Source organism: Electrophorus electricus, chromosome 7 (genome assembly GCF_013358815.1).
Source record: "Electrophorus electricus isolate fEleEle1 chromosome 7, fEleEle1.pri, whole genome shotgun sequence".
In the NCBI taxonomy this organism is placed as follows: Eukaryota; Metazoa; Chordata; class Actinopteri; order Gymnotiformes; family Gymnotidae; genus Electrophorus; species Electrophorus electricus.
This window is the reverse complement of record NC_049541.1, coordinates 1,378,851-1,399,663: the sequence shown is the minus strand read 5'-3', so window position 1 is coordinate 1,399,663 and position 20,813 is coordinate 1,378,851. Positions and strand designations below refer to the sequence as shown.

Below are 20,813 nucleotides of genomic sequence, written 5' to 3'. Positions count from 1 at the left end.
TGGCTTTACATGATGGTAGGGGGACAGGGAGTTTATTGCCCCCGCGGTGAACCTGCGCCCCGGGCCGGTATCTTGGTATTCTCGCGCTCCTGCGCCTATTCGGGCCGTCGGGTGAGGCGTCCTGCAGAGCTCGCGATCAACAGGTGGTGAACATCAGAAGTAGCGCGAGACTGAGAATCTGTAGAAGCAGCTGTCTTCGGGGTCAATGTGATCCTAAATAACTTTATTTCAAATGGTCATCTCTGTAACATGCATAAATATGCGAGTTTTTGTAAATTCACCGTACTCCTACTGTTCGTCTAACAAAGAGTAAGCTGACATCTGTGGACTGCATTTGGGCGCTCGCCTGACCCGAACGGATCCTCGCGGCACTGACACAACAGCAAAACCCTCAGAGTTCACGTGCTGGATGTGCTCGGTTTTAATGTGTCCACTTTAAGGCGCACATATTGACATAAAGGGTTCGTTTTCGTAACACTGCAGTCTCCTCGGCTGGTTTGTTTGTGAGTTTGCAGGCTGACGTTCTATACTGACAGCGACAAAACATTCCTTTCCGATGAGCTACAACGTAATATCAACTTTATGCTCTGACTATATATATATGTGTGCGTTTCTCCCAGCGCCCGTCATTGGGCTCGAGATGGTACTTAATCCAACATAACAACCACGTGACAACAACAGAGAACATCAATATCACGCTCCCTAAGGAGAGGCAGATGGGCCCCACGGGCGACAGTGGCTTGCTGGAGTTAATCACGAACATCAGTCCAATGATCAACAGCACTAGCGTGCACAGAAACGCAAAGATGACGCAGACGCAGTCTGCGGTAAAGATCACGCGGTTGCACGTCTGCCGCCTCTCGTGAATGCGCTCGTGGCATGCGGAAGCAAACGCCGCAGTCTCTGGTGCCCCTCGTGGTGAGCTCGAGCACAGGCTGTGCCTGGAAAACAGAGGGAGGGCTTCCGCCAGCTTGGTTTGGTTGGGGAGGTTACGTATCCGACGATCTGGCATAACGGGCATGCCACGCGCCTCGGACTGTCCTCGCGGACGTACATCGTGTTTAAGCACTCCTCACAGAACGTGTGAGAGCAGCCCGGAATCTTCGGTGCGCGACGGTCCAAACTGAAGTAGTTGTAACATATGTTATACTCGTACTGATCCGGCGGAAACGGAGATTCGCGCGACGCCTCGTCTTCGCTTCCAGATGCACGAGGCGACGCAGACATGGTCTCGCAGCTGTACGTGCGTGCTCGCGGCTGCCTCCGACGACACGCGTGCATACAGCGTCGAAGCCTGATGATGTCATGGCGGAGATCAACATCATTCGGGGATGTTGTTTGCATGTGACCTGGATCAGTGCAAAATATGTGTTTGAAAAAGGCGGCGGGAGGAAGTGTTGCTGTAGAGAAATCAAGCAGCATTGAGGGACGTTTACCCTGCATTTAATACACACTCTAAATATTTCGTTTTACAGTTTTATTATTGGGTGAATGACACTCTTAGTGAGGCCATGTCGCTCACATAACCATAATGATGTCCTTGTCATCCCAATATGTTATAATATGCTGGTCTGAATTTTTGACCCAGATGTTTATAGTGTTACCCGCAATTTTCGATTGTGTGTAAGTTGATGATTAAGTTATGTCGTCACTAGTGTGTCTGCACAACGTAAGCAGTGATGTAACCAGTAAAACTAAGTAACGCGTGCACTGCAACCAAGGTAAACACTGTTCCTTTAACATAACGTTAATAAATCCAAAGCCAACCATTAATCAAACTACGATGTAAACACGGAACACGTTTAACAAAGATTGTGAGCACGGTGTTAAATACTGACTCTCACACACACACACACACACACACACACACACACACACACACACACACACACACACACACACACACACAAACACACCAAAAAAAGCGTCTAAACCACGAGCGTCTAAAGTTCAGCACCTTAGCCAGTGGACAGCTCCCACATTCTAATCAGTGACTTTCGTGTATTAAAGGTTCTTGGCAAATATCACTAGGAATGGGACTTTAATTAAACGATTCTTTGATTCTGATTCTAATTTAAGACTTGAATCGTTAAAGCAGTCACATACATAAACAGACCAAATTGTACCATATGTTTACATCTGAATCTAGCTAAATTACATTTCATTTCATTATAATGTACACAACTGTATACTGTGTATAACAAAGTTGAGTTTAATTTTTTTTACAGTTTTTCTGAGCCGCATCACGACGTTGGTCAAACGGTACTCGCATTCTCTAACACAGCATGCGAAACAGTAGCACATCTTTATCCTCATCCTCTCTGCAAAACTCTCTATTTCAATCAAAACAATAAATACACATTGCAGAACTGTATAACTCACTCAAACAGTAACATACAACAGTTCAAGAGCAAACTCACACAAGCATTCATGAACTGTTCACAGACAAAATACTAACTACATGTCTCAGGGATCCAGATCTCAACCTGGGGTCGGTTCTAAAGTGTTACAGTTGTTTCTTACTGCTGTACAATGCTAGAGGTCTCCTGCCACCGTAATCCACCACGACTCACTACAATTACACTAAAATCATCAGTACACACATGGTCCAACAAAGTGAAACAGAGGAATGGAAAAACATCTTCACTGTAAGTACAGACATTTTACTGGGCTTCTCTTAATATATTATAATAAAGGAGCATACTCAACACAAAATATCAAACAACCAAAACTACTATAATACAATATAGCAAAACACATGATGAAGGTTTGTCATTTGCTTGACTCTGCCTGATCTACCCTGTCCCTGGTATCGGACCACGTGTTCATCAACATCACAAAGAATATTTTCCCTGGCAATGCAGCGTGGGAAAAATGTCCAGGCATACCTGATTCAGTTCTGGCAGTCTGACCCGGTGATTGTCCTAAATGTTTCAGTCACAGCATCTAAAAATGCCATTCAGTCACAGGGACAGTGATCATATCCTTTCCATCTCCAGGCAGAAAATAATTCCTCATTTGATGTAGAAATGGGGAATATGGAGGTAGAAATGAAACAGACGTGTGGATGAGCCCTAAACTTGTCCCATGCTGCAGATGTGTGATGGAATGGAACATTGTCCCATATGATGGTGTAAGGTTGGTCTGTAGTAGTCGATTTAGAGTTAGGTTTGCAGGCAGGGGTTAAGCAGTTGGAATTTTGACTCAATTTGAGGAAGTGTTTGGAAGGGAAGGGATTGGTGTCTAACAGCTGCAGACATTCTGTTGATGTTTATTTGATCAGATACTTTTGTGTCATTTTTGTGTTACAAAGTGTCACTGCGTCTGTTGTTCTGCAAAATGTCCATTGGGAGACTGATGCGCAGTGTTGTGATGAATGTGCGTAGCCCTGTGAAAGATTGTGTGCAGTGTTGTGATGCCTGTAGAGCTATGAAGATTGTGTGTAGTGTAGTTCTGTGATAATTGTGTAGCACCGTGTTGATTGTATCGCATTGTGATGATTATGTGTAGCGTAACATGGTTTCTTCAGAAGGTACGCAATGATCCATCATGGCTTCTTCAGATCCAGTCACAGTGACTACAGATAACATAGAGCCTCATAAACTACACATAACACAGAGCCACAACCGCTACACATAACACAGAGCCACATAATCTACACATCTGCTAGTGAAATGGTTCGTGCCATTTCCTGTTCAGTTCACAAGAGTGACCTAAACCCCCCAGGGTGGGTGGGTGCTATGGTTGGAACTGGTGGTGCAGTGTTGCAAAAACTAGAGATTTAAAACAAGCAACAAGTGTTCATGTGTTTCTTTATACAGCATATGTTTTTATATGGTATGTGTTTAGGATTGAGTTGATATTTTTGCAGAGAGTATTGATCAGTTTCAGAGAGTCATTTAAATGCGTCACTTCAAGTGAGTTTCCATCAGGTCAATTTGGTTTTGCCTGTTATGGCATACATACAGGGAGAAAAAAAAAACACGTGATGAGGCAGCTGAGTTGTCAAGGGCAACAGCAGCATGGTGACGTTTCCTCCAGAGAAGGCAGAATTTCCACAGGAAACCTGCCCTCTTTGTGACAGGGAAACATGAAGGTACTGGCCTAGCAATGACAGAGAGACTTCCATCTCTGTAACGACTTATAAATGACTTTCTCAAACACGGCCTCGGGCGAGGATTAGCTGCAGTTCTGCCCCCTCCCCTCAGCACCACCGTCTCCTCATCAGGAGCTGTGTTCACCGCTGACCTCTCTAATTGGATCTGAAACCTAGCTTAGTTCATCGAGAGGTGGAAGGAGACCGCGCTTGGCCTAATAACTTTTATTGGGCCGTAAACTGTTCCCCTCATCTGAATTGGCCATAAAACTGTACTCCTGTCTGTAGTGATGGGTTTTAATGAAGACGGAGTAACACTTTTCACAGTTTATTTGTCAAAGGTCATAACCTTGTCCCTCATTAAATTACATTTCTAACTGGTTATTGGAAAGTGGGGGGGTATAACTGTGGGTTAACTAAAGGGTTAACTCGAACTCATTTTAAAGACATTTTTGTTTGTATGATGTACTTCTCATCCAGCATGTGTGATTATGAACTGAGCTCAAGAACTCACATTAACCAAAATCATCTCACAGTTTGTCCACTACTTCAGCAGCAGCAGGAAGAGAGAGAGAGAGAGAGAGAAGGGAGAGAGAGAGCAAGAGTGAGAGAGAGTGAGGGAGAGAGAGTGAGAGAGTGAGAGAGACTGAGGGAGAGAGAGAGAGCGAGAGTGAGAGAGAGTGAGGGAGAGAGAGTGAGAGAGTGAGAGAGACTGAGGGAGGGAGAGAGAGAGAGAGAGTGAGAGAGTGAGAGAGAGTGAGTGAGGGAGAGAGAGAAAGAGAGAGGGAGATATACAAAATTGATTTAGGCTGTGCATACTTCATTTTTTAAACATCCCCACTACAACTTCACACACACACACACACACACACACACACACACTGCACATACCCAGATTCACATCCACTGCACACACAGAGCTATATAACCCATTCATTTAAATCAATTTAGTTTAAATTGATATTATTAATATTCATTTCAATATAATTTAAATGACTATAATTAATTATGGGAAAGAAAATAAAAATAAATTTATCTTTTAAGGATTTTCCTAGCAGATCAATAACATGAAGGACATTAATAAAAACAAATGCTCAGTACCAAGAACACAAACACTCAGAATAATGAACACAAACACACAGATTAATGAACACAAACACACAGAACCAAGAACACAAACACACAGAATAATGAACACAAACACTCAGTACCAAGAACACAAACACACAGAACCATGAACACAAACACACAGAACCATGAACACAAACACACAGAACCATGAACACAAACACTCAGTACCAAGAACATAAACACACAGAACCAAGAACATAAACACACAGAATAATAATTACAAACACATAGAACCAAGAACACAAACACACAGAATAATGAATACAAACACACAGAACCACCACAGAACAAACAGAAAACACAACCACACACACACACACACACGTGCGCAGGCACGGTCAGCAGCAGGTTATGCTAGGAGACAGCTCTTGATGGAAATCAGGCATGACATGAACACTTTCACACACAACCTAGACTGTAATAATAGACAAACAAGTATAAACATATGAAATAACAAAAATAAACAAATAGACTGTAAGAATTGTTTGTCTTTTATTTTTATACATGGGTATCAGAGTGTTTAGTTTATATAGCTAATATGGACAGGTTCATTTTCAGTAATAACGGCTATACTAACTGCCTAAACACACTCACTATGTCATCCTTTCAGTATTTGTGTAGTGTTGATATACTCTAGCCCAAGTTAGAAAGAGTATGGTCTGTTAGATTTATTCAACCCATAATGCTTTGCAGGTGACTAATTAGACTTCTCATGTTATTATTCATGTTGAACAAATGCTGGCTGTCAGTCATGTCATGTCATACACTGAGGACTGGACAGTAGACACAACATGTGAGGCCTCAGTCAGAAAGCTACATGCCTTTAGACTTTAGACTGAGGGTCTACACCACTGAAAGCCCACAGAGATCACATGCCTGTGATAGAATTACCCATGAAACCATAGAGAAAGTGTGGGAATTATGCAGAGAAATGGACTGAGTCATGAAGAAAGCAATAGAGAGAACAGTGAGAGAGAGAGAGAGAGAGAGAGAGAGAGAGAGAGGGAGGAGGGAGAGAGAGAGAGGAGGGAGAGAGAGAGAGAGAGAGAGAGAGAGAGGGAGGAGGGAGAGAGAGAGAGAGAGAGAGAGAGAGAGAGAGGAGGGAAAGAGAGAGAGAGAGGAGGGAGAGAGAGAGGAGGGAGAGAGAGAGAGGAGGGAGAAAGAGAGGGAGAGAGAGAGAGAGGAGGGAGAGAGAGAGAGGGAAAGAGAGAGAGAGGGAGGAGGGAAAGAGAGAGGAGGGAGAGAGAGGGAAAGAGAGAGAGAGGGAGGAGGGAGAGAGAGGGAGGGAAAGAGAGAGAGGAGGGAGAGAGAGGGAGGGGAGGGGTCGAGCTTTCAGCCACCAGCCCAGAGCTGTCCTGGCCCAGTGTGAGGGGCTGCCTGCCTGGACAAAGCAGGCGTCTGTTCCAGCAGAGTGCTGTTTTCAGGGTCCGGCGTGGATGTTGCCCTCTTTAGACGCCATTCAAAGGCCCCTCTCTCACTCCGCTTAGCCAGGCCATGAATAAATCCCCCAAAGTGCCCCAGGGACAAAGGAAGGGGGGAACGGGTCACCACCAGGAGCAAAAAGCCACACGCTGGCCCGGACACTGCAGGGAAGGAGTCAGCAGGGAGCACTAACCCCGTCTGCAAGGCTGAGTCTTAAAGCTTACCTTTGAAATGTGCACCCCACCCTCTCTCCTCCGACCAGCCTCCCCTCTCTCCTCCGACCAGCCTCCCCTCCCTCCTCCGACCAGCCTCCCCTCCCTCCTCCGACCAGCCTCCCCTCTCTCCTCCGACCAGCCTCCCCTCTCTCCTCCGACCAGCCTCCCCTCCCTCCTCCGACCAGCCTCCCCTCTCTCCTCTCTGCTCCTTTCTTTCCATGTCTCTCTTTGCTTTTCTATTTTATGATTCTCTCGCTCTCTCCTTGCTTGTTCTGCTCTCACTTGCTCCTCTTCTCCTTCTTTTTCTCTCCTCCCTCTCTCCCTCTCTCCCTCTCTCCCAGTGCTAAGACCTGCTGGTGGATGTAAAGCAGGGCAGGGATGAGCCTGTGGAGAAGATCCTCTTTGATGACAGAGAAGGATCTTTTTGTTCTCTAATCCCTCTCTCTCTCCCTCTCTCTCCACTCACACCCATTTCATGTCCTGCTGCTGGAGGCTCTGTCCCGCTGGGAACATTCCTCACCCGCATCTCGCTCCTAGCGCACAGGAATCCACGCCACTCATTCTTCAGCCGTTTGGCCTTAATTGCAAATTGCAGAGCTCCTCGGGCTCTAACGGGGTTGGGGTCTGGTGACTCCCAGTGGACTCCAGACCACACCACCCAGATTAGGCTGTGCCACACGGTGTTGGCCCTGTCACAGCTGGATCTGTTCATGGATGCCTTGATAAGAGCACGGTGACCGGAATCAGGGGTAAACTCTAAAATAAATTTGTCATATTTCCCATTCCGTGAAACAGAGCAGACTCTATGGATTACCTCGCACACCCGCTGCTGTTTCAGTTTTTGAAGGGTCTCTCTGGAATGAGACTGAAACGCTTCAGACCCCTCCTGACACAACTCCAGATGGCTGGTCTGAAAACTTCCAGGACTCACAAACACCCAGAGAAAACTTCAAAACACAGCGATGTCGCCTTCTTGCATTGCTGCTGTTACAATAAGCAGACCTCAGGTGGTGAACTATTTAGAATAGTGCAAAATAGGAGAGGCAAAGTTCCAGGTGATACACGGTTGTCATAGAGACAGAGAAAGTTGAATCCAAATGAGTCAATAAGACTCACCTGTGGCACATACCTCCTGCAACCTCTGTAACACACTCACACTCACACACACATACACACACACACACACTAGCTCATCACGCATAAGGAACAGAAGGCAGATTAGTCTGTTGATAATTATCACATTAGACACACACACTAGTTGCTCAGAAGATGAAAGACTTGCTCATTCTGCATCTCCCCTCCAGTGCTAGGCCTGCACATGATCACGCCCCCCAAAGAGGCATGACCCAGAGACCACCCTTAGCCCCGCCCATACACAGGTTCTCTCATATTACTGGGTTTTCTATGTCACCCTTTTTTGCTTATTTACTGTTCACTTTGCTGTTTGCCTTTTGTTCGTTGTGGGAGGGACTCCCAGTGAGAACACGGGCAGAGTCCTGCTCATTTGCTGACGACACTGATGTCTTTAAATGCTGATAAAGTGTAAAGGATGTGGTTACAGATGCAACGTTTCTGCAGGGCGGCTGAGCGTAGGTTTGGGAAGACACTGCTCACACCTCCCAGCCTAACAGGAATGTGCGCAGTGTGAATTTCTTTTTTTAAATGTATACAATTAAATGCATACATTCAGTCAGGTGTTTCCAAATTTTTGAATGGTATGTTGGTGTGTATAATAAGAGAGTGAGAATGTGTGTGTTTGTTTGTGTGTGTGTGTGTGTGTGTGTGTGTGTGTGTGTGTGTCAGTATTTAATGAAACCGTAATTTTGATTACTGCTTGGTTTTGGATCTATTAACGTCATGTTAAAGGGACAGTGTTTACCTCGGTTGCAGTGCACGCGTTACTTACTGGTTACATCGCTGCTTACGTGGTGCAGTCGAGTGTGTATAACAACATAACTTAATTATCAACTTACACACAATTGAAAACGTGCATGATAAAGCGTTAAAACAAAAATATTTAGACTGCCCATTAAATGTAACGTTAATAAACCTCAGTGTTGCTTGATTTCTCTACAGCACACCCCACCGCCGCATTTGTGATAGATAGATAGATAGATAGATAGATAGATAGATAGATAGATAGATAGATAGATAGATAGATAGATAGATAGATAGATAGATAGATAGATAGATAGATAGATAGATACTTTATTGGTCATAGAGGAAATTAATGACTACTCACCTCAGTCATTAGTTTCCATCCCAATATCACGTGTTCATTTAAGTGTCGAATTAAATGGTGCGAATTAAAAGATGAGTTTGTATAAAGTGCATGAATGTTAAACATCCTGAACAACGCTCAGACCACACCAGTGTCAGTTTTCTCACATACAGAAAGTACAATCCATGCATGTTTTGCTCACAAAGCGACACCACATCACCACTGTACAGGCCGCACAAGAAACATGTGAAACTGTGTCTTCCGGTTCGCTGTAGATTAGGGCTGTTGCAAGCAACCATACTATACTTTCACCTACTTGAGCGAAATGGTGTGAAAATGCGCCACCCAGTGGCCACGCCTGATATTACAAAAGGCAACATTTGATGTTAATCACTGCTACAGTTTTTAATTTACTGGTTCCAGGTTCCACGTGTAGTGGAAATCTTCCTGGACAGGTTAGAGAAACAATATAATGATCGCAGCAGTTGCTGTGCTATGAAATGACTCGGAGGAAAGGGTTAAAAAGACAAATAAAGTTTATTCAAAGACTCAGTATCTGAGTTACACGCACAAGTGTTCGTAAGGGACAGGCGTTTGGCATCTATAAGGGGGAGGGCGACCCCCCTCAGCCCACCTTTATACTGTTCAACCACAGCAGTGAGAAAAAGGTACAAAAAGGGACTAACTGCCTACCAGCAGTTGTTTTGTGCTGCTGCACTGATCTTCCCAGCACTAGCGTCAACAACCTGGTTGGGTCAGATAGCAGGCAATGTCAGGGGTCAGATAGCAGGCAAGGTCAGGGTCAGACAGTGGCCAATGTCAGGGTCAGATAGCGGGCAAGGTCAGGGGTCAGATAGCGGGCAAGGTCAGGGGTTAGAGAGATAAGAGGAAACACCCGTAACATCTTAACTTACTGTACAATCTGTTCAGGAGGTTGATTAACTTTACATTTTCCATTACACATGGAACCCGAGATCTGGACACTTTATGTTTCCACTGATATAACACACATGGCTCAGCAATCAGCTAATTAGGAAGCCCTTGATGAGGTTACATGTAGTCTGTCAGAGGGGGTGAAAGAATGAAAGGAAACACAAACTGCTGTAGCTCCTAAATGTATAAAGAACCTGCCTTGTCTGGGGGGGAACCAAAGACTTGGTTCTTGGTATAGTCACAGACCTGTTCATTTTTGAGCAGTTTATATGCAGCAATTGAATTTTTTAATCAGATTTCAGCCACTTCTTTTTAACTCCCCCTGATGTGACCCAGTTCTGATTTTTTCCACATATCCGTCAAAGGTCTTATTTCGTGTAAACACAGAAAAGACATGTGCTCTACAGTTTTATTCAGGTCAGACACAGACCTCATTTATTTGTGGCACTGAATCCTGAACAAATTCCAACTGCAGATATCCGATCTCCAGTCCAGACAGACTTTCACTCCTGGAAGCATTTTTCGGATCACCCTTAAGTGTCAGCGTTATGACACTTAAAAACATTTGTTGATGACCATGAGGAAACGATCCCATTTCCAAGAAGACTAATCATCTGTATCCTCAGACAGCCTTTTTCAAAGACGAGAGAATGAGTAATCCAAAATGCAAATTGAAATGGAAAAAAAAATGTCAAAATGCTAGTTTTTCACCAAAAACCTCTAAATGTGGAAACATATGATTCCGTGACCTTATTTCAAGGTGAAGCTTAAATACTAGTACATTAATAGGACGCGGTCTGCTTTGAAGTCAAAGCCGTTATGGTTATTGTTTTTTCATTTGAACTTTGATGACTGACGACAAATCATTTATAGCTTGTTCATAAGTTACAAATACTAATATCAGTGGTCAAGTCAAAATGAACAGATTTTAGCAATAAGACATCGGCAGAAGTTGTGAAATTGTGAAAACTTACACGTCAATTATTTGTAATCAAGAAGCGGCATCTTTAATATCTGCAAAACAAAAACCCGTGCGCCGCCCGGGAATCGAACCCGGGTCGCAAGAATGGGAATCTTGCATGATACCACTACACCAGCGGCGCTGCAGGATGAATTGCTGGTAGCTACATTATGTGGCATATGACATTTGTAAAATGACCCAAGAGCAACTTCTATTATTGCCCATCTAAAACATTAAAACAACAGAATGACCTGAAGACAAAAACACCAGTGCCAAAGACGACACTCTCTTAGCTGTGGCTTTGAGACCCTCCAACCTGACCGCGAATAACCCCTCTGTCGTCACTGTGGCACATAGTACGCGCCACCTTCAGCGAGCCAATCGGGTTCTAGAGAATCGGCCCGTGCCTTGACGACGCTGCCGTTACTTCCGGCCCGATAAGCAGGCCCGGCGCGAGAAACGGGTTGCTCCCAAAAACCCCATTTTCCAGCTGTGAGGAGTTCAGTGCCGCTATGCGGTGATCGAGTGACCGGAGGTCATTTCGTCTGGAAACATTGTCTTCACACAGTTGCCTTGGTAACGGGTTTGTTTATTTCGGCCTCCCAAGGCGCGAAGAACAAGGTGAGCGGTTATTGTCTCTCAGCGCTTGCGCAGCTGTGCTAAGCTAACGGTTACGATGTGGCGGTTTTTAACGAGCGATTTAGTGATTTGTGTATCTCTCTCACGAACCCTGACTAACTAACTTATTTGTGTTCATAAAACGCCAGAACCGCATCTGCTGTAACAGAGGCAGTCTGTTCGCACCCTCTCGCCCAGTGTTTGGTATGAGGTGTCTTAGCTTAGTTAGCTGCTGCTCTTAGCGTGCACTCGGCTAAGAGTTTGCCCGAGTCGTCAGACACTAATCAGACCTGTCGTGCTATCTGGCGATCAGACTAACGGGTATCGCACGGGTTCAGACTTGTCGTGCTATCTGGCGATCAAACTAACGGGTATGGCACGCATTCAGACTTGTCGTGCTATCTAGCGATCAAACTAACGGGTATGGCACGCATTCAGACTTGTGCTATCTAGCGATCAAACTAACGGGTATGGCACGCATTCAGATTTGTGCTATCTAGCGATCAGACTAACAGGTATCGCACAGATTCAGACACGGACAGGCATGTTATCTGTTGCCATTATACTGAACCTCCGCTGAGACTGACTAGGAGGTCTAACGCGTGTGACGCGCAAAACTGAGTGTATGGCGTGCGTAATTTGGCTTGCTGTCAGCGCTATTCTGTCACAGGCTGCCTGTGCAAAAACACACACATGCACCATATAGTTCACTAGCTGCGTTGTGTAGTGCACAAATGTAAGATAGGACTACGGGGTTTTAACTACCTAGCTAGCCACAACGTAAGGAGACACGTGGCTTACAGTGTGGTGGTAGTGAGCTACAACAGCCCCCCTCCATGTGAACCTGCAGTGAGTTTTTATGCACGTTTTAGAGGTCAACCATGCCCAGTGCGTCCCCATCAGTGCATGGATTCAGAATATTAGCTGTAGTTCTTCATCTTTAAATAGCCAACAGCATGGAGACAGTCGAACATTTCCTGGACTAGTTATATGTAACGGGTGTAACAGAAGCCCAAATAAATAGCCCTTCACCGTCGAAGGTCAGAATATTTACAGAATGTGATGCTGCCGCATGTGATATTCTAGGTTCTGTTAATAGGAGTCATGTCAAAATTCCAAGTAGACTTGGAAGCTGGAAACTGCGTAAACCTTTGGCCTTGAAGGACTTCAGCGGCAAAGAATGGAGGTTACTGCTGGTGTTTATTCACTGCTGTAGTAAATTCCATCAACGTAAATGCAGCATACTGATTGAACACTCCCCTCAGTACTACAATGTTAACTACGGCACACGTGCTATTAGTTTATTTTAGACAAGATAATCTAGGCCTGCCCAACTGCATATTTTTGGCTGTAGGCTACCTAAAGGTTCTTAAAATAAGACCTAAGTGTTGCAACACTGCAGTTTGGTGTTTGAATTTTTTTATGCTCCAACACACCTAACCAAGCTCCATCACTATAAACTATACTGTACAGCAGTCTGGAATCCAGTTTGACTTGGAGTTGATTCACACATACTACAGTTGGTAAAGAATGCCTACCTTTAGAAACTACTCCAGGTGAAATTGCCTGGGGCTTTTTGTCACTGATCTGCAGTCAGCATGTGGTCAGTCACCAAGTTTTTCAAAAGTGTGTACCAACATCTGACAGATCCTGGGACAGTATCTGAGGGGCACACCCTCTGAACCTGGCCTGCTGAGGGAGGACTGAGCAGTCTTTCTGGTCTGGCCGCATGCAGGGCTAAGGTGTGAGAAAGGATCATGGTATACTAGAGCTGCACGACAGTGTGTTTGTTTTTACTACCACTTATTTGCTCTGCTGTACACATGAATCAGCCCTCAGCAAATAACAAAGATTTTCATTGTGTGCTGTGATTATCCATCCTGCACAATCTCTGATGACCCATTCACATGGTCCAAGGAAACAATAGTTTTGGTAGTTTTTGTATAAACAGTGCAGCCCAATTTAGGGTTTATGATTATATTTTTAGTACCTTGCAATAGACATTGCCGTATGGTTATCCACAATTTAAAGAAATGTAACTGTTATATGGTGACTTCTCTATATTGCACTGCCATAAAACAATTCACACTGCAAAAGGTGGGGTGTTGCAACAGGTTGGTTTTGACACTGCCCTGCCTGCAAACACTCAAACATTCAGCCAAAAAAAAGCCTTCTAATTCCAGCTTTCATCAATAATTGTGGCATCTGGAGACATGAGAGAAGGCAAAAAAGGTTTAAAAATCTTTCTGTGGATTTATTTGCATCAACCCCCAGAAAAGGCTAGATAACATTCTTCCAGAGCAGGGCCAGTGTTGCATCGAACTAGTGGCATGGCTTCCCTCAGGTCCTTTGCCTGCACATCGGGGACAGACGAGTTATATTGGGAACACACTGCTCTGCTGACATGCCGATTGGAGATTGAGATGTGCATTACGCTATACTAAACCATGCTGGTGAAGTCTCAAAGGGACCTGGGTGACGCCCACACACCGACAGGTTTGTCACCTGGTCACCAGTATGGTCCCAGCACACACAAAAAAGTGTGATTCAGGACATTCACAATACTACTACTCCAACCGCAGTATTGGGACAAGAAGTAAAACCGAAACAAAATAGAGGTCCTACTCCTACTTCACATTCAGGCTGTGTCTGCTCTGACTCCATGTTCTGACCTTGCTTTCCTCACAAGCCTGCCACATTCCACAGCTGCTTCAGTGAAGTAATGGTCAGTGTCTTGGTGGAAAGTTCTGCGTCTGCCTGTTTGTGGAGGCTTCTCCGAGGCAAAGAGGGCTTGTGAGAGCGTCGTTCATTCCCTCTTCACTCACTGGGCTTAGTTGGACCAGGGCAGAACGCTTGAATGCTTCCTGATCTTAAGTAAACAGTAGTTGAAGTGTGTGGCAGCTAGCTGCTTTGAGCAGTTTCTAGTCATCTTCTGTTTTTTGCTGTAGGGGTTCATTGATCTGTTGGTCATGTTTTTACATTTGGTATTGGAATTTGCATGGTTGATGCTCACAATCCTACTTCATCCAGTGAAGACCAGTGATTTTTGTTGTTGTTTGTTTTTGTTTTTTGTATGTTTGTGAAAAATGTTGTGATCATGGCCTACAGTCTGCCCAGTCACACTGCTTGATTAGCACACTGGGATTTAAAAATTGGGATTTTTAATGGTTTTTTTTTTTTTAATCCTGTTAGAAAGTAAGCGCACTTCTGGTTCTGAATGTGTGCTATGGCTTTTATGGTGTGCCCTCCCTTGCACAACGACTGTTGCATTATGCCCACAACCACTTTTCCCTGGAGAGAAACTGCGTTTTTCCCAATGATCTGTTATGTTACCAGCTAAAACGGTAATTTTTTATGTGTTGTATTTAGTAGAATTCATGCTCTGGCTGCAGTTGTGTGTTTAAACCTGGCTTTAGTCTTCACTAACTCGGGCGTTGGTTTTAATTTAGACTGTATTCCCAGCTAGCTGAGATTTTCCACTATATAAGTCCCAGTGGCCAACGGAGCACTGTGGTTTGGAGGGGTTTCTGAGATCCATTAGGAGTGGATCACAGCTGCAGTCAGGAGAGGGCGTTCCTCTGAAGTTTCCCTCAGAATGACCGTTTGTGTGTATGTGTGTGTGAGAGAGTGCACGATGGTGTTACAAAACTCAGCAGCATAGTGCTTACAGAAATGTACAGAATTGTCATTTTGTTCAGTGTTCAGGCCTTCACACCATGCTTTCATGGTTCTGCATTACACTGTGTACTGTGTGTACACAAACTTTCATTATTGCACACTGCTTTGCCCTCAGAGTGTTGAGTTAGGGGTTTTTGAGACAGAGTCTTCCTGCCTGACGAAATAAATGTTGCATTGTTCACACATTCAATCTCTCTCTCTCTCTTGTGCACAGACACTGCTGTGTAGAGATTGATTCTGCCATCCTCAACTGAGTTGTATGGCTTAATCCTGACTCTGATCTGAGCTGCGTGTGAAACAATGTTACACTCTCCTTCCTCATGCTCTTTTTGCTGTTAGATAAGGTGTGGTTTCTACATACTCAACTCCCAGTCTGACTTGGTGCCAAAATTTCTCTTTATGTTTTGATCCACTGTATCTTTTATTTTCTTTTAATGAACTGGTTCCTTAACTTGTTGATCTGGTGTGGCGTCTACGAATTCATGTACCGGTCTGAAGGAGGACTGCAGTTTTTTTGTTAAATTTTATTTCACTCAACTGTTTGCTTTGAACTCACTAATATATATATTTTTTAACTAACTGAATTTAACTGGAGTTTTGTAATCAGCTTTACCCTCTTCAACTTTACTGTTTTTTCAGGGAAGCTTCTGTGGATTCCGAGAAGGTGAAAGAGGAAGAAGAAGAAGAGTGGGCGAAAGAAAAGGGAAGTTGCCTGGTCTGCTGCTGCAGTTCTCAAAGAAGGAGAAGGAAGCAAGGGATATATTCACACAAGACGGGGAGAGAGAGAGATATTAAGGAAGGATATAGGAAAAGGAGCAGAAAAGAGAAGCTTCACCAAACTGAGGAGAAGTAGCAACCAAGCTCTGCCCACTTTCCACCCCTAGGCTCCGCCCCTCCGCCGCCCGGCACTCTTCTGTCCCACCTCTCTCCCCTCTCTCTCTCTCTCTCTCTCTCTCTCTCCCCTCTGTCACTCCCACCCACCCGCACCCTCTCCCCTGCTTCCCAGCTGTCAGGATGAAGCTGAAGGAGGATGTGCCCCCTCTGCTCCTGCATGTCTTCCGCTCCATGGTCTGGGTCTACTCCATCATCACCTTCCTGCCCTGGTACCTCATCTCGGGCACGAGTGCCAAGCAGGCTCGTGCCAAGCGTGTCAAAGCCCGCTCCGTGAGTCCCGCCAGCCCTGCCAAAGGCTCAGCCACACTGAGCATGCTCAGTGCCTCTGCACGAAAATAGTCATATTATATATTCATAGTAATAACAAGCACTAACAGTCCAATTGCGTGTTCCAGCGCACTCTGCCAGTCTCCCAAATTCCTAACCTCCATATAATATGTGTCGGCTTCCTTTGTGACATCACATTCTGTCCTCATCTTGTGCGGTTGCAGGTGAGCGGGAACCCAGCAGGTCCGTACCGGGCCATGCACAGCCAGAACCAGTTGGTTTCCCAGCTCTACGTCGCCATGGATACGTTGGATAAAGTGTTTGCCTATGCAGTCCAACGATTCCCTCACAGAGACTGCCTCGGGACCAGAGAACTGCTCAGTGAAGAGGATGAGGTCCAGCACAATGGCAAGATCTTCAAGAAGGTTTGCCATGACCACACACACACACACACACGTGTTTTTGCGGTTGATGGTTTTACAGAAGCTTGGCCATCTCCACATTTGGGATTCAGTTTATATCCCCCATAGGGATATCTGTATGGAGATGCCACACTCAAGGGATATCTGTATGGGGATACCGCCCTCTGGGGATATCTGTATGGGGATACCGCCCTCTGGGGATATCTGTATGGGGATACCGCCCTCTGGGGATATCTGTATGGGGATACCGCCCTCTGGGGATATCTGTATGGGGATACCGCCCTCTGGGGATATCTGTATGGGGATACCGCCCTCTGGGGATATCTGTATGGGGATACCGCCCTCTGGGGATATCTGTATGCTGCACTCTATGCACACTTTAGTCAAACCAACTTTTGTTTAAGTGGAACATTTGAGGAAGACAGTGACTCAAAGCTTCCAATGGTGCTGCTGTGTTTGTCCACTAACAAAAAGCTTGAGTTGTGATGAATTGTTCGTTATGGATTTACATCCAACTAAAACATGACAAATTAAAATGCCACAGCTACATAAGTGGATGCGAGGCAGCGTATGTTTCAGGTTTTGCACTACTGTTACAAACTAATGATGATGACAATTTGGGAGTCTGGTTTGACTGGGAGCCCTGTGGAAACAGTATGTGAATGTTGCTGTGGAAGTTTAGAGAGGTTTATTGGGAAGCTCATTGGTTGAGTAGCTGCTGCAGGAATGTGCATTTCTCAGTGTTCAGCATTGGCCCGTCGAGAAAACGCCTTGATGCTGGCTGTTTAGCTGATACTGGATGGATCACAAATCCAGTGCACCTGGAGCAAAGTGGCTTGGGATCTGTACACCATGACTGTTGCACTAATTCTCTGAATTCCTGGAACTCCTGCAGGAGTTTTTGCAGTAATTATAGTATAGTCTTACTTCACTGGTTTTGAGACACACTCACTGGTTTTGGATAATGACCTCAGCAACACAAAGGGTCAGTTAGCCAAGAACATCTGGAATCGTCCACATCATGTCCAGTCTCATCCTGGTTCTCCTTCCCACAAATCTGTGGTCCATGAGGCTTTCTGTGTAAAGTTGGTACTCCCAGGCAGCTGCGCTCCATGTGTCCTGAGGGGCAGTTGTGGATCATTTTTTGTTGTTTTTGTTATTGTCATCATCAATAATATTGTTATGGACTAATGGAATTGTAGCTGGCCTGCTCAATGTTAATAAAATAACAGCATGCAGGTATTTCCCTCTACTGCAGTGTTTGTTTATAGTGAAGTCAGCTTCTGTGTTTGTGCAGGTTATACTGGGTGAATACAACTGGCTGTCGTTCGAGGAGACGTTCCAATTGGCCCAGACGTTTGGCAGTGGGCTGGCGGCTCTGGGTCAGAGACCACACCATAACATCGCCATCATCTGTGAGACTCGGGCGGAGTGGATCATCACTGCTCAGGCCTGCTTCATGTACAACTTCCCATGTTAGTTCTCCTACTACACACACAAAAAAAAAACACTCTTCATTTAGTAATCATGATCTGTCATGAAATCTGCAGTATGTCAGGGCTTCTCTTCACAAAGGGCCAGTGTGACTGTGGCCTGTACACACTGGCCAGCAGGCAGACAACCTGCACGCCCGCCGTGCAGAAGTTCAGACTCCCCTCTTAATAGCTCCTTTATCTGGGTCATTATCCGGGTTTATCCCCCTCTGGGGAAATCCCATTCTGGTGAGATCTGTATCAGGATATCACAGGAATGTCTGTATGCGATATCAGCCTCTAGGAATGTCTGCATGTACATATCCATCTCTGGGGATATCCGTATCAAGATATCCGTATCCAAAGCAGTATCACACTCTAGGATATCCGTATGGGGATACCAGCCTCTAGGGATATCTGTATGCCTCACTCTAAGCACACTTCAGTCAAACCATCTTTTTAAATGGAACATTGTTCTCAGACGTAAGCTTTTATTTTGAGGAAGACAGTGAATCAAAGCTTTAATGGTGCTGTTTGTCCACTAACAAAAAGCTTTAGTTGTGATGAATTGTTCGTTAAGAATTTATATCCAACTAAAACATGACAAATTAAAATGCCACAGCTACATAAGTGGATACAAGGCAGTGTATGTTTCAGGTTTTGCACTACTGTTACAAACTGATGATGATGATGATGATGATGATGATGATTGTTGTTGTTGTTGGTTATTGTTATTATTGTTTTTATAGTAATAATCATAATTTAAATTTGTGCAGCACACTTCTTTTTGCACACCAAAATATCAGTACTGTACATGGGGGAATAAGCAAACTAGTTACTAAAAATTGTGAAATATAAAACAGAAGGATATCAAATGATTCCACACACATGCAGAGCTTACATTCCTAACCCTAGTTTTACGTTACGCAAGTCATGTGTTTTATTCTGGGCTTTTCATATGCAGGGTTAATTGTTAAAGTGGTGTGGGGGAGACATGGGTCCTGTGGGCTGGGGCGTACAGGTGTGTCCTGTGTCAGTTCTCTTCTGTATTAATTTCTCTGTTTCTCTTTTTTCTTTTGGCTTATGTATCTCTCTCTTTCCCAGTGGTGACTGTATATGCTACTCTGGGAGGTCCAGCCATCGCTCATGGTCTCAACGAGACAAGGGTCACTCACATCATCACCAGTAAAGACCTGTTCCAGAGCCGCCTTATGGTGAGCGCTTAGCCCTCGCTGGTGTCCCCTCCAAAAAGAGAGGATGTGACAGAGGGGACACACAAACTGGCCAGGGGATTGGTCATCATGCATTATCTTTTTTAATCTTAGGCCACACCCTCAGAACTCTTGAACTGAAAGACCTCAGTTGCAGATGCACAAGGCCTCCCCATATATAATGTTCCTCAAGCTAGGCATTGTGGGAAATGCATTTCTTTGCAGAATGGTTTTCAGCACCACGACCCTGTCCGTGGTTTAGGTGCTCTCTCTGACAGTGTGTAGCTGGAGGAGAGCTGTGCTCTAGCCTTAGTAGGACTGACGGACCCAACACTGTGTCTTCCTCCATGCTAAACCACCATCATCATCCCAGCGTACAATTAACGTGTTTCGAGGACACCAGTCTTCGTTGTTTCAAATATAAACTCCAGAATGCAATTTCGTTAAGCTTGCCAAATGACAATAAAGATCTTCAATCTTCAATACTAGCTGTTCTGTTAAAATGGAACTTTCCTCCCTGAAATCTCTATTTAGATATAAATATTGGCACACAGGTTGAGAGCTGTTTGTGTAATCAGCATTAATGCTGTTATCACACAATTTAAACCGCAAGGCTGAAATTCTTAGGTACGTTTAAGACTGGACTTGCTTACGCTCTCTCTCAGGAGATTCTGGGGGAGGTGCCCAGACTGCAGCACATCATCGTAGTGGACAGTAAGCCCAGCAGCTGGTCTGGTCTTCCCCATGGCATTCAGGTCCATAATATGGCATCTGTCCAGGAGCTGGGAGCCATGAAAAGTAAGCCCTTTAACTAACCCACACACCCAGCACTTAACATTCTAACATGAAGCCTCTCCTTCTGGCAGTAGGGGACTTTTTTTGGGACAAGCTACACTGGATCCCTCAAAGTGTGGTGTTTCTGTTTTAAGAAGATGATGGACAGGGGCTGGTACAGCCTGCCAGTAGGGTTGCAGTCTTTGGTCTTCAGCTTTTGCAGAGACTTCTCACTGGGCCAGCAAACCTAGTGTGGAGACCTTTGGCCTATGTGGCGCGCCGTAGACTTGGGAGCTGGGACATGGATATGTCTTTGTTCCTAATGGATATTTAAAGGTTGCCTTTACAAAATATTCCGGCCTTTTTACTCTGGACTTTTAAAGTTTTACATTTTTCCAAGATTTGGCTGTGGGAAAGTACAGTCTCTAGGTGGTAGCTTCTGAAAGAACCTTTGTTTTGTATTTACATTTATGGAATTTAGCTGATGCTTTTTTTTTA

General features: G+C 44.8%; 1 protein-coding gene, 1 long non-coding RNA gene and 1 other non-coding gene across 3 annotated transcripts in view; 1 reads left to right on the top strand and 2 right to left on the bottom strand.

The window, feature by feature from the left end:
* Nucleotides 1-208: 208 nt before the first annotated feature.
* On the bottom strand, nucleotides 209-9,302 carry LOC113590463. The gene is made up of 2 exons (XR_003412104.2): nucleotides 9,107-9,302; nucleotides 209-1,349 (listed from the first exon to the last, which is right to left on the bottom strand). It is a non-coding gene; the product is annotated as an uncharacterized LOC113590463 (long non-coding RNA).
* Nucleotides 9,303-11,050: 1,748 nt separating this feature from the next.
* trnag-ccc lies at nucleotides 11,051-11,121 on the bottom strand. The gene has a single exon. It is a non-coding gene; the product is annotated as a tRNA-Gly (tRNA).
* Nucleotides 11,122-11,398: 277 nt separating this feature from the next.
* acsl3b (acyl-CoA synthetase long chain family member 3b) overlaps nucleotides 11,399-20,813 on the top strand; it is a 17,227-nt gene continuing 7,812 nt past the window's right edge. Inside the window, exons 1-6 of the mRNA XM_035528302.1 lie at nucleotides 11,399-11,600; nucleotides 15,915-16,439; nucleotides 16,661-16,861; nucleotides 18,156-18,333; nucleotides 19,435-19,544; nucleotides 20,207-20,339. Coding sequence (XP_035384195.1) covers nucleotides 16,290-16,439; nucleotides 16,661-16,861; nucleotides 18,156-18,333; nucleotides 19,435-19,544; nucleotides 20,207-20,339 — 772 coding nt within the window. The 5' untranslated portion in view covers nucleotides 11,399-11,600; nucleotides 15,915-16,289. The remainder of the gene's footprint in view (nucleotides 11,601-15,914; nucleotides 16,440-16,660; nucleotides 16,862-18,155; nucleotides 18,334-19,434; nucleotides 19,545-20,206; nucleotides 20,340-20,813) is intronic.